General features: G+C 42.3%; 1 protein-coding gene across 1 annotated transcript in view; it reads left to right on the top strand.

Annotated features, from left to right (window-relative positions):
• COL6A5 (collagen type VI alpha 5 chain) overlaps window positions 1-16,826 on the top strand; it is a 124,582-nt gene that overhangs the window by 2,909 nt on the left and 104,847 nt on the right. Inside the window, exons 2-4 of the mRNA XM_060180823.1 lie at window positions 36-635; window positions 10,424-11,056; window positions 14,533-15,093. Coding sequence (XP_060036806.1) covers window positions 36-635; window positions 10,424-11,056; window positions 14,533-15,093 — 1,794 coding nt within the window. The remainder of the gene's footprint in view (window positions 1-35; window positions 636-10,423; window positions 11,057-14,532; window positions 15,094-16,826) is intronic.

Below are 16,826 nucleotides of genomic sequence, written 5' to 3'. Positions count from 1 at the left end.
ACAGCCATCTTGGTTTGGTTTGTTTTATTTTATAGGGCCAGGTCCTGAGTTTGCAGATGTGGTGTTCCTGCTGGACAGCTCAGATCACCTGGGAAGCAAATCCTTCCCTTTTGTGAGAACATTCATCAGCAAGATGATCAGCAGTCTCCCCATCGAGGCCACCAAGTACCGCGTGGGTCTGGCCCAGTACACTGACATGCTCCACACGGAATTCCAGCTGCATACGTTCAAGAGCAGGAACCCCATGCTGAACCACCTCAAGAAGAATTTCGGGTTCATTGGTGGCTCCCTGCAGATAGGAAACGCCCTCCGGGAGGCTCACACCACCTTTTTCTCCAGACCCACCAATGGGCGGGACAAGAAGCAGTTTCCCCCGATTCTGGTGGTCTTGGCATCAGCCGAGTCCGAGGATGATGTCGAAGAGGCTGCTGAGGCCCTGCAGAGAGACGGGGTGAGAATCATCTCTGTGGGGCTGCAGCAGGCGTCTGAGGAGAACCTGAGGGCCATGGCCACAGCTCAGTTCCATTACAGACTGCGGACGGTCAGAGATCTCAGCACATTTTCCTCAAGCATGATGGAGATCATCAAGAATGCAACTAAGTACAGGGAAGTGGAAGCCGATACTGATGAAAAAGGTAAAGAGGCCTTCTTTATGAGCTGCCCTGTTCCCACAGGACCTGAGTTCTAGCTGTATACCCACATCTCTTTTAACTCCTTCCTTGCTTTTTCATGGTTAGTTATGCTGAGGTGTTGGGACTTTATACTCCTCATACAATACTCTTACTCATGTCTGCTGGCATCTTTTTCTCTGACAGGAATCTTCTTGCACAACTTCGCTTTCTTAAAGTTTGAATGACTCCTGCTATTTCTGAAATCTCAATCCTACAATTAAATTCTCTTAGAAGGCTTTCCTTTCAGATTTTTTTTCTTCTGGTGTATGTGTGTGTGTGGGGTATGTGTGTGTGTGTGTCATACTTCTTGTGCTTACTTGGAAACAGTAATGCTTTCCATATAGTCAAATTACTCCTTTTTTAAAAAAACATTTTTAAATTTATTTATAAAATACAAATATTAAAAAGACCATAGGATAAGAGGGGTACATTTTCACATAATTCCCGCCATCAGAACTCCGTATCCCACCCCCTTCCTTGAAAGCTTTCCTATTCTTTATCCTTCTGGGAATATGGACTCAGGATCATGATGGGATGCAGATGGTGGAAGGTTTGGCTTCTGTAATTGCTTCTCCTGCTGAATGTGGGCATTGACAGGGTGATCCATAATCCCAGCCTGTCTCTCTCTTTCTCTAGTGGGGCAGGGGTTTAGGGAAGTGGGGCTCCAGGACACATTGGTGAGGTTGTCTGCCTAGGGAAGTCAAGTTGGTATCATGGTAGCATCTGGAACCTGGTGGCTGAAAAAGAGTTAAGATATAAAACTGAACAAACTGTTAACTAGTCATGATCCTAAGTGCAAGAATATTGCAGCTGAAGATTTTGGGTTTCTGTTTTGGAAAAAGCTAGTAGGTCTATTTTAGGTATATTCCAAGGGGCCTGTGACTTTACTAGTTTTGCTTGAGTCTGACAGCTAACAGTCTGACAGTCCACAGCAGGTGGGCCCAATGTTTTGTTTGGGGAGATGGTGTCATAGATGGAAAAGGGACTAGAAAACTGGATCAGGGAAGAGAATTGCTCTCAAATAAGTATTGTTAACTATAAACCCCATTGATTTGATTGGGGGCCCATATTCAGCACAGGAGCCTGTGTAACCTCTGCATCCCTGTAGGTCTGAACTCACATTCTGTGGTCATGACTAAAATTACTCCTTTTAGTGTTAGTCCCTCCAATCTCCAGTGAACTGGTAGTATCATGAGTGAATAATTGGTAACTTACATCGATGCATATATGTGTTGGGCTTACAGAGTGCCTGCCAATGAGCTGGCATTTAAAATTTTTCATTTATTTATTAGTGAGAGAGAGAGGAAGGAGGACATATGATGCTGGAGACGAAACTCAGGACCTTATGCTTGAGAGTTCAACACTTTATCCAGGGCTTCATCTCCTGGGACTCCAGCATTGTTTCCTTTCTCTTTCTTTTTTTCTTCCTTTCCATCTTCATTTCTTCCTTCCATTCCATCTTTGTTTGTTTTTTGCTTGTTTCTTTTGATAGGACAGAGATAAATTGAGAGAGATGGGGAGGATAGAGAGGGTGAGAGAAAGAGACATCTGCAGCCCTGCTTCAGTATTTGTGAAACTACTTCCCTGCACGTGGGGACTGAGGACTTAATCCCGCATCCTGGTGCATGATAACATGTGCGCTAAACTGAGTATACCACCTCCCAGCCCTGTGCTCTGTTTCCTAAGGATTTCATAGATGGACATTTTACAGATAAATAGAATTAATATCTGTTGCTTTTCTCTCCTTAGTGAGGGTCAGAATTGGTAACAGTCAGAAGTCAGGCTCATTCCTTCTCCCGGCCATGTAGCCACTTTTGTATTTAGATGGTTTCAGTCTGAAACATAGATTTGAGGGAGTTGGTGAGCTCATCAGGCAGAGTGCACACCTTTCTGTGTGTGCCACCTAGGTCTGAGACCTGGCTCCACATGCGAGATGTGTGGAAACCCCAGTGCTATGGTCTCTCTCTCTCTCTCTGTCTATCTTTTTTCCCAAGAATCTCTATCTGAACGAAAAAGTGGCCTGGAACAGTGAAACTTTACATGTCTGAGGCCTTGGTTCTAAAAAAAATGTACACATAAAGTATTCATAATAAAAAATGCATTTTGGGGGTTCTGGAAGTGCCTCACCCGGGCAGTGCACACACATTACCACGATTGAGGACCCAGGATCAGGAGCCCTGGTCCCCGCCTACAGAAGGGAAACTTCACCGGCAGCAGAGCAGTGCTGCATTGATCTCTCATTCTGTGTACTTCTCTCTTTCTCTCTCTCTCTCTCAATTTCTCTCAGAATCTATCAAAAGAAATAGAGGGGGATGGGCAGTAGTGCACTGGGTTAAGCACACATAGTATGAATCACAAGGACCCACACAAGGATCCTGGTTCGAGCCCCCAGCTCCCCAACTGCAGGTGGGTCGCTTCACAGATGGTGAAGCAGGTCTGTAGGTGTCTGTCTTTCTCTTCTTCTCTCTGGATTTCCCTCCTCTCTCAACTTCTCCCTATCCTATCCAAAAGGAAACAAACAAAAAAAAAAATAGCCACAGGAGCAGTGGCACTGAGCCCCAGTGATAACCCAGGAGGCAAAAAAAAAAAAAAAAAAGAGAGAGAGAGAGAGAGAGAGAGAAAGAATTAAAAAAGGAAGAAAGAAATAAATATAAAATAGAGGAAGAAAATAAAGATGTAAAAGAAAAAAAAAATGACCTCTGGAAATGGTGGAGCTGTGTAGGTACTTGGCCCCAGCAGTGACCTTGGTAGGAAAAAAGAGAGAACAAATGAAAGAAAGAAAGAAAGAAAGAAAGAGAGAGAGAAAAAAAACCCATACATTTTAGACTATAAGACAATTCATCTGGTATGCCACATGCCTTGCCATAGTTTAAGCCCCAGTACCCCATGGGAATTCCATGGCATCTGGAGAAGCTCTGATCCTGGGATGTCTCTCCACTTCTCTCTCTCTCTCTCTGTCTCTCTCTGCCTCTCTCTCCCTCCCTCTCCCTCCCTCCCTTTTTCTCTCATAAAAAAAATGTTGGTCAAGGAGCAGTGAAATCATGCATGCCTGAAGCTCTAGTATGCCAATAACAAGACGTACTATTTTTGTTTCACATTTAAAATTTTTCTTTTTTAATTTTTTCTATTAGTTATTTAAAAATGATCCACAAGCTTGTGGGATAAGGGGCGGCACAATTCCCTACAATGCCTACCACCAGAATTCCATATCTCATCTCTTCCATTGTATGCTTCTCTATTCATTATCTCTCTGGGAGTATGGACCAAAGATCTCTATCAGGTGCAGAAGGTGGGAGGTCTGGCTTCTGTAATTGCTTCTCTGCTGGACCTGCTGGACAGGTCTATCCATACCCCCAGCCTGTTTCTGTCTTTCCATCCATACCCCCAGCCTGTTTCTGTCTTTCCCTAGTGGAGCAGGGTTCTGCGGAGGTAGGATTGCAGGACGCATTCATTGGTGAGGCTGTCTGCCCAGAGAAGTCGGGTTGGTGTCATCTGCAATTTGGTGGCTGATAAGCATTAGGCTATAAAGTAGAAAAATTGTTTATTAATCAGAAACCTAAAAGTCAGAGTATAACAGATGAGATTTGGGGACTTCATATTGGAAGAAGCTAGGAAGTCGACTTTAGGTGTTTTCCAAGGGGCCCATGGCTTTATTAATTTTTGCCAGAGCCTGACATCTAACATGCAGGTGGGCTAAAAGTATTGTCTGGAGAGATACTGTCAGAGTTGAGAACAAGATTAGACAGTTGGATCAGGGCAGAGAGAAGCTCCCAAATATAGGAAAAGTGCAGAAATCTGTTAACTTTTAACTCTATTGATCTGACCTAGGGTCCATGTCTATTCATATTTAGCACAGGAGCCTGTGTGACCTCTGCATCCCTGTCAGTCAGAGCTCACACTCCATGGCCATAGCCAGGAACATTCTAGGCTGCACTCATTTCAGGACCAGTCTTCCTCCAGTGGCATAGTATGACCCAGCCTTCCTTTGAAGAGTGGGGCAGTTTCTACCACTGTTGTTCTATACTGAGGACAAAGTGATGGAGATGACCAGTGATGGTGTACAGAGGGGTCTATTATAAAAATTCACATTTTAACATTTTCTAACATTAGGATGTATCTTCGAATAAGTACTGCTTTAGGGATTTTCTGAAAAGCTATTACACATTATCTTTTACATTTATTTATTTATTTATTTATTTAGAGAGCAAATGAAAGAGATCAGTGCACCACACTGACCCTATGCAGTTCTGAGGATCAAGCCTGAGTTTGCAAAGTATGTGCTTTATGTGCTGAGCTATCTTCCCAATCACAAGTAACAGTGTATTTTAATAGTAGGCTGGATCTTTGAATTGAAGAAATATTTTGGACAAGTTTATGGGTATGAAAAAAAATCAGTTAAATAAGCCAGAATAAAATATCCTCTTGCACAAACCAAAGAGCTCAGCTGCCATGGCCCATAACATAAAATTCTCCCCAACTTATTTTCTGACAACCACCAACAGTGTCTTAGACCTTCCCTTTAAGGTTCTGTCATCCATGCTGGTATTCTCTCTGTGCGGAGCTACTTAAGAGTCACACCTGGGGAGTCGGCCGGTAGAGCAGTGAGTTAAGTGCACATGGTGCAAAGCGCAAGGACCAGCGTAAGGATCCCGGTTTGAGCCCTTGACGCCCCACCTGCAGGGAAGTCGCTTCACAAATGGTGAAGCAGGTCTGCAGGTGTCTGTCTTTCTCTCCCCCCCTCTGACTTCGCCTCCTCTCTCCATTTCTCTCTGTCCTATCCAACAATGATAACTACAACAATAAAACAAGGGCAACAAAAGGGAATAAATACGTATTTTTAAAAAATGCTATGAAGAAAAAAAATAGTCACACCTGATCTTATCACTGACTAGGTTTCTTTGGTGTGGGTGTGCGTGGTAGGGGCTAGTGTTGACTCTCAGACCAAAAAAAAAAAAAAATCCATTTATCTTATTGCTAGGCTGCCACCCTCCTGAATTACTAGAGGCAGCTCTACTTTCCTGTTAGTCCCTGGGAAACGTCTGTGTTTCGTGCAGACCTGACAAAAGCGTTTCATTCTCAAATTCTTTTCGTTCTCCATGACTCACAGCTTCTGACTTGAAAAATGCTTTGTTTTGCATCTTAGAAGAGTCTTCCATGAAGACCAAAGCCAGAAATCTCTTGAATATAAATAGTTTACTTGGGAGGTAATCCTAGAAAGCATTAGTGAGGGATAGGGAAAAAATGGGATATTTATGAGTTGTTGATAAGAATGCAAAGCAGGCCAGTACATTGATCAGGGGGAGTTTTCAGTAATGAGAGACTCCGGTCATTCTATCCAGAGAAGGCATATCTAATCCCCAGAACAATGGACTTTTCTGACTGCCTCTGTGCTCAGTTGTCAATGAAGGGATGAATGGGTGTTATCACATTCTAAGACATCAGGGAATCACCTGGTATGGTGTAAACTGGGTTGGACTCTAGGTCAGACAGTCATGCAGGCTATTAGCTGACCGTGTGTACTTGGGGAAGCAGCATCATCTCTCTCACCTTGTGTTTGTAACCTCGCGTGTCAGTCATGGTAGTTGAGGTCACCTTGAAATTTCCTTCCTGCTCTACAATCTTCAGTTGTAAGGCTGTAGCTATGGGCTGATACTTTAGCTCAGCCAGGTTTTAATAACAGACTTCTTGGCTGAAGACAGTTTATTTTTCTAGAAACATATTAGGGCCAGTGTCAAGAGTGACTGTCAGAAGTCACAGCTGCAACGGGAATGATTACTAGAAACAGTGACAGAGAGAAAAAGGAAAAACAAAGAGAAGTAAATGGTAAAGAGCTGAGCCCCCAAGCTGAGTTTTTGACCCATATTTATCTGAATCAGCATCTTAGAATCAACATGTTTTACAGTTATTCTTACATTATTTCCAAGACGTTTTGCATTTATACTTGTGCTATTTCTAAGAAATTTTTTATTCTATTATTACCACTAGTTGAGTAATATTTGTTCTTCTATCTAGCTGCTTTTCGGTGGCTAAGAAGCAAAGCAAGAACACACTTTTTTTAAAAAAAATATATTCATTTATTTATTCCCAAATTGTCATTGTTGTTTTATTGTTGTTGATGTTGGATAGGCTCGAGAGAAATGGAGAGAGGAGGGGAAGACAGAGAGGAGGAGAGAAAGATAGACACCTGCAGACCTGCTTCACCACTTGTGAAGCAACTCCCCTGCAGGTGGGGATCCAGGGAATTGAACCGGGATCCTTATGCCAGTCCTTGTGCTTCACGACACCTGCGCTTAACCCGCTGCGCTACTGCCCGACTCCTGTAAGAACACACTCTGTAATTCTGCTGTCTTCAGCAGAGAAAAACAAGCTATAGTTTCTATCTGGACAGTCCTCTACCTGGCAATAGCAAAGCAAAGCACTACAATTTCTTTATCCAAGATGACTTTCATTTGTTCTTTTTCTTATCTTCCACAAGTGGCCAATTGCCTTTCCCTTATTTAGAGATACATGTTGGTTTTCCATCTTCAGAACTGACTTCTGGAAGTTGATGTACAGCTGGTGAAAGGGAAAAAAAGGATGGAAGCTCACTTTGGAAGGTCAAGTTTGGAAAAGAGACACACAACTATTCTTACATTTCATTGGCCAGATCTTAGTCATATAGCCAAACCTAACTGGAAGTGAGGCTGGTAAATCACGTGTATCTCTGTTCAAAAAGAGTAAACAGGCTATAATAAGTGTTGAGGAAGAGTGCCTGCCATAGCTGGTGTTGCCTCTGAGAACTGGGGAGTTTCTTCCCTTCCACTCTCTCTAGTGCTCCCATTGTCTTGGGGGAAACAGCAAGTTCTTATAGGGTGTGTGTTGCTTCTTCTTCTTCTTCTTCTTCTTCTTCTTCTTCTTCTTCTTCTTCTTCTTCTTCTTCTTCTTCTTCTTCTTCTTCTTCTTCTTCTTCTTCCTCCTCCTCCTCCTCCTCCTCCTCCTCCTCCTCCTCCTCCTCCTCCTCCTCCTCTTCTTCTTCTAGCGTTTGCCCTTCTTCCGTAGCCAGTCAACAGCGTCAGGTTGAAAGCTGTCAGGAGCTGCTTGTTGCTGGCTTTGAAAGTGACTGGGATCCATGTGGATTCAGTCGGCTAGGAAGGATCGTCAGTTTCCCCAATGAATGGGGACTCACGGGATGCACCACGAGAAGGTCGATCCAATTGCTTCTTCTGGAAAAGATACTCTCCTGCCTGCCATTCTCCAGTTTGGGGACCCTGGGAAACCCCCTTACTCTGTACGTGTTTGCTTGGCTTGAGTCTCCAGAATTGTGAGGTTATGCTACCTCCTTGGGCTTCTTGTATTCCTCCCAATATGCTTCAGAGAAGCATAATATACCTGAGTGTTGCTTGATAGGAAGCTCTCCTTGTCTTTAGAGATTAAGAGAAAGGACTTTGGGAAAAGGAGGTGGCCTAGTTGCAAAGTATATGATTTCAATAGATGAAGTCCTGGGTCCATGAACATCTCTGTCACTGCATGAAATTAAGAAAGACAAAAACAAGTACAGGGCACCATAAAAATGGCGATTAGTACTTTTACTTCCTACTCTCAGTTTTCCTGTCATTAAAAAAAAAAAAGGGAAGGGCACTGGAGTCAGGTTCTGGGATCACTTGTTGGTTTTCCCTTGTGTATAAGTTACCTAACCTCTGAGCTTCATTTTCCTTACCTGTAAAGTGAAGAAAGCACACACTACAGTGTGCAAGGACTTGGGTTCAGGCCCTACATCCCCATCTCCAGTGGGGAAGCTTCACGAGGGTAAGACAGTGTCCCTCTCTACTTTCTGTCTGGGGAAAAAGGTACCACTAATACCCACTCAGCTTCCTAGACCAGAAAATTAGTTTCCTCTATTTCTCAGTATTCACATCCAGTTTACCATCAAATCCTCTTGGTTCAAAATCTCACTTTTATATTAAAACGATCCTTTTGTTCTATCTTCCTTTTGTTTATGTAGTGCCAGATAATGAATTCAGGACCTTGCGCTTGAATTATCATTGAGTAGCATCCCAAAGCTAACTTTTAACATTTATTTAGGCTGAGTTAGAGGAGAGGGGTGGGGGGAGCCACTATGGTGCTCACATGTGATGCTAGGGCTCAAACCCAAGACTTTGTTCAAAGATCTATTGGGTGAACTATCTTCTTGTCACTTACCTTCTGCTTCCTTGTCCAAAAACCATTCATTCTTTTCTGCACTAGGGTATATTTTTTCATATCCTTTTGCCTGCCTATCTACCATGTGTCCACGTATTATTTCTATTACTGGAGACATTTGTAAGATCTAAATAAAATGATTTAGGCCGTGCTTCCATCTGAGCTCACCTCACCCATCACTGTTTTTTTCCTTCTTTCACTGGCCTCAGCTATTCTGGACCTTCTTGTTTCTTTCTACCTATTGTTCCTCCCCCCAGAGTTTCTCTTCCTTCATAACAACAATGATGGCTGATTCCTTCTCTTCAATCATTTCTCAACACAAAGGTGATTTTCCCTGCGAGGCCCTTCCTGACTTCTTTATGTCTCAGGTAAGATAGTCCCTGACCCACATCTTCAGCATAACTGTTCTTTAAAGCCATGGATTTCTTTTCTGTGTCAAAAAATATAATTTAGGGAGTTGGGTGGTAGTGCAGCGGGTTAAACGCACATGGAGCAAAGCGCAAGGACCGGCGGAGGATCCCGGTTCGAGCCCCCAGCTCCCCACCTGCAGGGGAGTCGCCTCACAGGCGGTGAAGCAGGTCTGCAGGTGTCTCTCTTTCTCTCCCCCTCTGTCTTCCCCTCCTCTCTCCATTTCTCTCTGTCCTATCCAACAATGATGACATCAGTAACAATAACAATAATAACTACAACAACAATAAAAGGCAACAAGGGCAACAAAAAGGAAAATAAATAAATATTAATATATATATATATAATTTAGTTATCCTCTCCTTAGAATATGAGCTCCCTAATGACAGAGATATTTATGATACTCACTCATCCCCCATCCCAGCACTTGGAGTGACGGTGGTGACCATACTGGTGAATGGTGGCAGTGGTGATATTTGAAGTGGCAGTGGTAGAGGTGGTGATGGTGGTCACGAGTGTCACACTGGTGGCGGGATGAGATAGACCTGGTAGAAAGCACTCGGCTAGAAGGAACAGCCCTGCGAAGCCTCTGGCATCAGTGCTACCACAAGCCTGATTCTGCCACGCCTCTATTTGCTTTTCTAAATATTTGTATTTGATTTAACAGTGATTTAGGAAATTAGAAGATTTTCACAGCCACACGTGTGTATAAGTAAGTCACCATACCTGCTGCCAAAGTCCTAGGCCTTCTCTTCACTCTGGTAATTGTCATACTTCTCATAAAGTCTGAAGAGAGTTTGGTTACTATTTATTTGAAAGCAAATTTTTATTTGATTCAGTTGTCTAAATTCCACTTTTGAGTGAAACCACCTACCACTCTCTTTCACTTAATGTAACCATGTCTATCTCGTGATGATTTTTTATTTTAATTGTAGAGTAGTAATTCAGTCAAATACATATCCCATAGCTTCTCCAGTTGTTTTTTTGAAAGACATTTAACTACCTCTATTTTCACTAACATCTTTGCAGTCAAATGCTCTACCAATGAGCTATACTCCCAAACTAACATCTTTGACAACCTACAAAATATTCATGTCGCTTAGGGACAGCAGTTCATAATAACCTTTAACTTTTTTTTTTCTTTCTCTCTCTCTCTCTTTCTTCAGTCCCCCTGCCTGTGGTCTGTCAGAAAGATTCACTTGCTGACCTCATGTTCCTGGTGGATGAGTCGGTAGGGAGCATGCAAAATCTAAGGAATGTGAAGAGCTTCCTGGAGGATGTCACCTCCTCCCTGGATGTCAAGAGCAGCTGCACGCGGCTTGGACTGATGAGCTACAGCACTGGTAGTGAGATCATTTCCTTTCTCAACTCTAGCACAACCCAGTCTGAATTTCAGCAGCAGATCCAGAAGCTTTCCCTCCGGACTGGAAAATCCAATGCTGGAGCTGCCATTGAGACGCTGAGGAGAGAAGGCTTCTTAGATCCCACAGGCAGCAGGAGGGCACAGGGCGTGCCCCAGATGGCAGTCCTGATCACTCACAGACCTGCCGACGACGAGGTGCGCAGAGTTGCTCAGGACCTGCGACAAGAGGACATAACTATGTTTACCATGAGTATCAAAGGGGCTAACTCTACCCAGATAGAAGAGATTGCCTCTTACCCTCCAGAGAAGACAATTTCCCAGCTGGACTCCTATAGAGACTTGAGAAATTATAGTACAAAGTTTGTGAAAAAGATCCAGAATGAAATATGGTCCCAAATTTCTACTCGTTCTGAATTAGTGGATCTCGATAAAACTGGTATGCTTTTTAACTATTGATTTTTTTTTTTTTTTTTGCCTCCAGGGTTATTGCTGGGGCTCAGTGCCTGCACCATGAATCCACTGCTCCTAGAGGCCATTTTTTCCTCTTTGGTTACCCTGGTTGTTTTTTTACCATTGTTGTGGTTATTATTATCCTTGTTATTGATGTCTTTGTTGTTGAGTAGGACAGAGAGAAATGGAGAGAGAAGGGGAAGATAGAGAGGGGGAGAGAAAGATAGAGACCTGCAGACCTGCTTCACCGCCTGTGAAGTGACTCCCTTGCAGGTGGGGAGCCGGGGGCTGGAACCGGGATCCTTACGCGGGTCCTTGCGCTTTGCGCTATGTGCGCTTAACCAGCTGAGCTACCACCCAACCCCTAATTTTTTTTTAACCACAAAGATGTCATGAGAATATGCTTAGGACTGGAACAGGAGCAAGGATATAGTGTAATGAGATAGGTGGACTTTAGATACTTATAGAAGTGTTCTAAGTGGATTTGGGTGCTGGTTGGAAAACTTTATATGAATCTAATAAAAATCAATATATGATTACAATGGATACATTTTAGTAAGTAGGGCATACCTTAATAAAATTAAAAAAACTCATAAGTATAAAATATTCTGGCGATGCTGACGAGCACAGAGGCGAGAAACCTCGAGTGGCGAGGCAGCTCACTTAGAAGCGCGGCCAGGTGTGAGCCTGTCTCCCCTGGCACTTGGTGGAGGAGATTCAGTTCTGTGCCATCTCTCCCCATGCCTCTGTCTTTCTTTTTCTATCTGAGGAAGACATCCTAGAGCAACGAAGTCCCAGCTATAAGAAGAAATGAAAATTACCTATAGGTATACCTAAAAGCCTGCCTGTGAAGGGACCCCCCCCCCCGCAGGTGGGGAGCCAGGGGTCTTGAATTGGGATCCTTAAGCCTTGCACTTTGTGCCATGTGCGTTTAACCCACTGCGCTACCACCCGACCCCTTTATTTAATCTTATAATGGACTGGGTCTACTGGATAGAAGAAGAGAAGGAGACAAAGTCTGTCCTCACATTGCTAACATTCTGTGGTCAAAAATAAGCTATCTTTTTTCTCAAGATCGTTTTGGCAATTCTAGGTCTTTTCTGGTTCCAGATAAACATTTGTAGCATTTTTTCTATTCTCCTAAAAAATGTGCTTGGGATCTTGATGGGGATAGCATTAAATTTGTAGATGGCTCTGGGTAATATATTCATTTTGATGATGTTAATTCTTCCAACCCATGAACATGGAATATCTTTCCACTTCTTTGTGTCTTTTTCAATTTCTTTGAGTAGTGACTCATAATTTTCAGTATACAAGTCTTTCACTTCTTTGGTTAGGTTTATTCCTAGATATTTTATAGTTTTTGTTGCTATAGAAAAAGGAGGCAGACTGGGAGTATGGACCGACCAGTCAACGCCCATGTTCAGCGGGGAAGCAATTACAGAAGCCAGACCTTCTACCTTCTGCAACCCACAATGACCCTGGGTCCATGCTCCCAGAGGGATAGAGAATGGGAAAGCTATCGGGGGAGGGGGTGGGATATGGAGATTGGGCGGTGGGAATTAATCCTTTCTTAAATAAAAAAGAAAAAAAAAAGAAGGAAAAAAATCAGAAAAAAAAATAAGCTATCTTCATGAACAAATGAATAACACAATTGCAGAGAGTAATGGGTCATAGAGAAAACAGGCTAGCAGGAGAACTGATGGCTCACATGCTTAGTGGAGGGTAAGGACAGAAAATGTGAGAAGGCATTTTAGTGGAGTAATTCAAACTACAGAAGAAAAACCCAGTGTGCTGGGGACATCAAGAGGAAAAGGAGGGGCTGGGTGGTGGCACACCTGGTTAAGCACACATGTTACAATGCCCAGGGACCCAGGTTCAAGACACCAGTCCCCACCTGTAGATGGGGAGGCTTTGAGAGTGGTGAAACAGGGCTGCAGGTGTCTCTCTGTCTCTATCCAATAAATAAATAAAGATAAGATAAAGAAAAAGAATTAGTGGTCTGGGAGGTGGCACAGTGGATAAAGCACTGGACTCTCAAGCATGAGGTCCTGAGTTCAATCCCTGGCAGCACGTGTACCAGAGTGATGTCTGGTTCTTTCTTTCTCTCCTCCTCTTTCTCACAAATAAACAAATAAAATCTTAAAAAAAATTTTTTAGAGAGTAAAATGAAAAGTTGCTGGAAATCAGATAAGAGAGAAAACCAGGGAAAAGGTCAGACAGGCTGCAGGTAAAGTTTTAAATGCAATGATAAAACATCTAAGCAGAAGATTAATATCATCTAGTTCCAGAATTTTAAAGTATATTTATTTATTTATTTATGAAAAGAGGGAGGGTGGAAGAGAGGAGGAAGGGAGAGAGAGAATCAGAACATCACTTTAGCATGAGAGATGCTAAGAATAGAACTCAGGACCTCATGCTTCCAAGGCCAGTGCTATTGCCACTATGCCACCTCCCAACTTGTTTGCTCTAGCTTTAAATCTGCTGTTTTAGTTGCTCTGAATAGAAGAGGTTTGAGGAAGCAAGAACAGAAGGTCATCTGTTCCATCCAATCAGTCTTATAAGTTCTAAATTGCATAAAATGATAAGCACTGATATTTGAAAAGGAATTTTGTTTCAAGCCTAGAGACTTGAAAATTTGGTCCTGACTCTGTTACCCTGTGTGATCTCAGACAAACACTAGGGCTTGATCTTTTCCTTTACAACCTCACAAGGTTGTAAAGTTCAGGAAGAAAGATGGCTATGAATGTGCTCTAACAAGCAGATAAGTTTTAGACAACGTGAAAAATCCTCATTCTGAGAAACTTTTCAGCCCTGTGCTCCTCTATAATACCTTTTACAAAGTTCTTTCCAGAGAGCAGGGAAGATAGCATAATGGTTTTGCAAAGAGACTCTTATGCCCAAGGCTCCGAAGTCCCAGGTTCAATACCCTCATACAATCATAAGCCAGAACTGAGCAATGCTCTGGTTAAAAACAAAAAAACAAAACAAAAAAATAAAAACATAGCTCCCCAAAATTATAACCAGATAATTTACAATTAAAATAGATTGTAATTTTCTGGGGACTGGGCAGTAGTGCAGCAGGTTAAATGTATAAAGCACAAGGACTGACATAGGTATCCCGGTTTGAGCCCCCGGCTCCTCACCCACAGGGGGTCGCTTCACTAGCAGTGAAGCAGGTCTGCAGGTGTCTATCTTTCTCTCCCCCTCTCTATCATCCCCATCTCTCTTGATTTCTCTCTGTCCTATCCAACAACAATGACAGTAGTAATAATAACTACAACAATAACAAGGGAAAAAAATAGCCTCCAGGAGCAGTGGATTCGTAATGCAGGCACCAAGACCCAGCAATTACCCTGGAGGCACACACACACACACACACACACACACACACACACACACACACACACACACACACACACACAAATAGATTGTAATTTTCTTGTTAATTTATTTTTGCAGGTTGTGTGGATACAAAAGAAGCTGATATCTATTTCCTCATTGATGGTTCATCCAGCATCGAGAGAAGAGATTTTGATGTGATCAAGGAATTCATGTCAAAAGTAGTAGACATGTTTAGCATTGGACCAAACAGAGTTCAAGTTGGAGTTGTGCAGTATTCAGACAAGATCCAAGAGGAGTTTAACATCAATCTCTATACCAATAAAGTGGACTTAACAAAGGCTATTTTTAATGTCAAGCAATTGACAGGTGGCACTTACATTGGGGAGGCTCTGGATTTCACATTGTCAAAAATACAAGAAGGAAGGAAGCTTAGGCCAAGACCAGCACCCTGTTACCTCATAGTGCTGACTGACGGGGACTCCTCAGACAGCGTCCTAGAACCTGCTGAGAGACTAAGGGCTGAGCAAATCACCATTTACGCAGTTGGCATTGGGAATGCAAAGAAGATAGAACTACAGCAAATTGCTGGAACTGAAGAAAGGGTTATTTTTGGGCAGAACTTTGATTCTTTAAAAATTATATCAAATGACGTTGTTCATGGTATCTGTACTGAAAAAGGTAAGCAAGAAAGGGGAGGCTCATTAATCACTCCAGCAGACACATCACCATATAATAGACAACCACTCTCTATTATGAATGTAACACACATGCAACTGCCACTTAGTTTTGTTTATAACGAAATGCATATTTGCACTTCTGATGAAAAATTAGGAAGAAAACGTGAAATTCCTGTACCTGGGTATTATTTCTCTTATTAACAACTGTCTCTTGTTAATTGAACATGGTATTTTGATTGCTAGGGAAATTTTTGTCTCTACTAGAATGCTAGAGTCAAATAGTAATAGTTCAGCCTCCCAGAATTATCACTTGTTAGCTAGAGGTCTTGCAAAGGTTACTTATGGTATGCTGATTTATTGTGACATTTGAAAGTAATAGTGCATGTCGATTGCTTAAAGGAATGCCAGACAGATCCTAAGTGCTATAAAATTTTAGCAACTGCAGAAGTTGCTTAAGGTATTTACTGGTGAAAAAGGGAAGATAATTTTTTGGGGGTGGGGATGAATTAATTATTTACAGTATAATTGTTGACATACAAGTGCATATCATGGGTACAGTTCCTCTTCTCCCCATGATATCTGTAAAAACACTCTCTCACTTCCAGTTTATTTTTTTTCCCATCAAACACCAGGAATGCAAAGTCTCCTCCCCCCCCCCCACCCCGTGTTAAAAATGAAAACCAAACCAAACAAACAGAAAGAAACCTCTTCTCCTTTCCCAGAGCCCTTTGCTTTGGTGCAATACACACGTCCGGTCCAAGCTTTACTTTGCGTTTTCCCTCTCTGTCTTTATTGCTTAGGTTCCCCTGGGAGTAAAACCATCTAGTACTCATTCTTCTCCTTTTGGCTTACTTATTCAAACTTACCACAGCAAAATGCAGTGGGATTTTCTTCGAATCATTTAAGTGAAAAGAAAAGTAAGCAAACAGGTAGACTTAACAGGAAAATCTCCTAGATCACAATTTAGTTCGCTTTCTCCCTGTTATTGAACAGAATTAAATCTTCAGGATATCTTTGCTGGCACTGATGGAAAGAAAAGTAAACTAAGGAAAGAAACCACGAAGTAGATTTTATCTCAAGGGAGAGGTCTTGGCCCAGTCTTGCTCCTCACCTCTTGTACATTAGGAAGCTACAACTCAGGCACCTGAATACAGGCACACATGAAGATGTAACCTAGTAGTAGACAAGAAAATTACCCACAAGAAACTAAACAGAGATGCAGAGAAACTAAAGAGGGAGAGTTCTGGATCTAGAAAAACACTCATTATTTGGGACTAATTACACTGATTAGAGCTGATGCAAGCATAGTAAGACAGTGGGTTGGTTCAGGGCAGGTTAAGTGGCTATAAAAACAAGATCCCAAACTACACAGCAAAGAATATAATTTTGCCTTGCTAGGAAACCCTTCACGTTCTAGTAGAAAAGCCGTTCTATGCTCAACACACAGTCTTCTTGAAGTAATAAGAGTAAAGCTTCAGTTCTTGTTACCTTGCATTTGCATAAAGAAAACAAAGGCCAAGGAAAGCCCATCATGCCTGGTTGTTCTTATGTAAAGACAAAAGTGGTCAAATCACTCCTACTTTTTATCTATTCCCAAGACTGAATCACAGGACCACTATGTCTAGCTTTCAGGAAGCCTTGGAAATAGTCTTTACTTAAGTAACTATCTGCCTCATTGATACTTTACTGACAGAAAAGAGGAAGATGATAAATACTAGAGCACAAAGAGCAGTT

Source organism: Erinaceus europaeus, chromosome 21 (assembly GCF_950295315.1).
Source record: "Erinaceus europaeus chromosome 21, mEriEur2.1, whole genome shotgun sequence".
Lineage (NCBI taxonomy): Eukaryota > Metazoa > Chordata > Mammalia > Eulipotyphla > Erinaceidae > Erinaceus > Erinaceus europaeus.
This window is presented reverse-complemented; position numbering and strand designations above follow the sequence as displayed.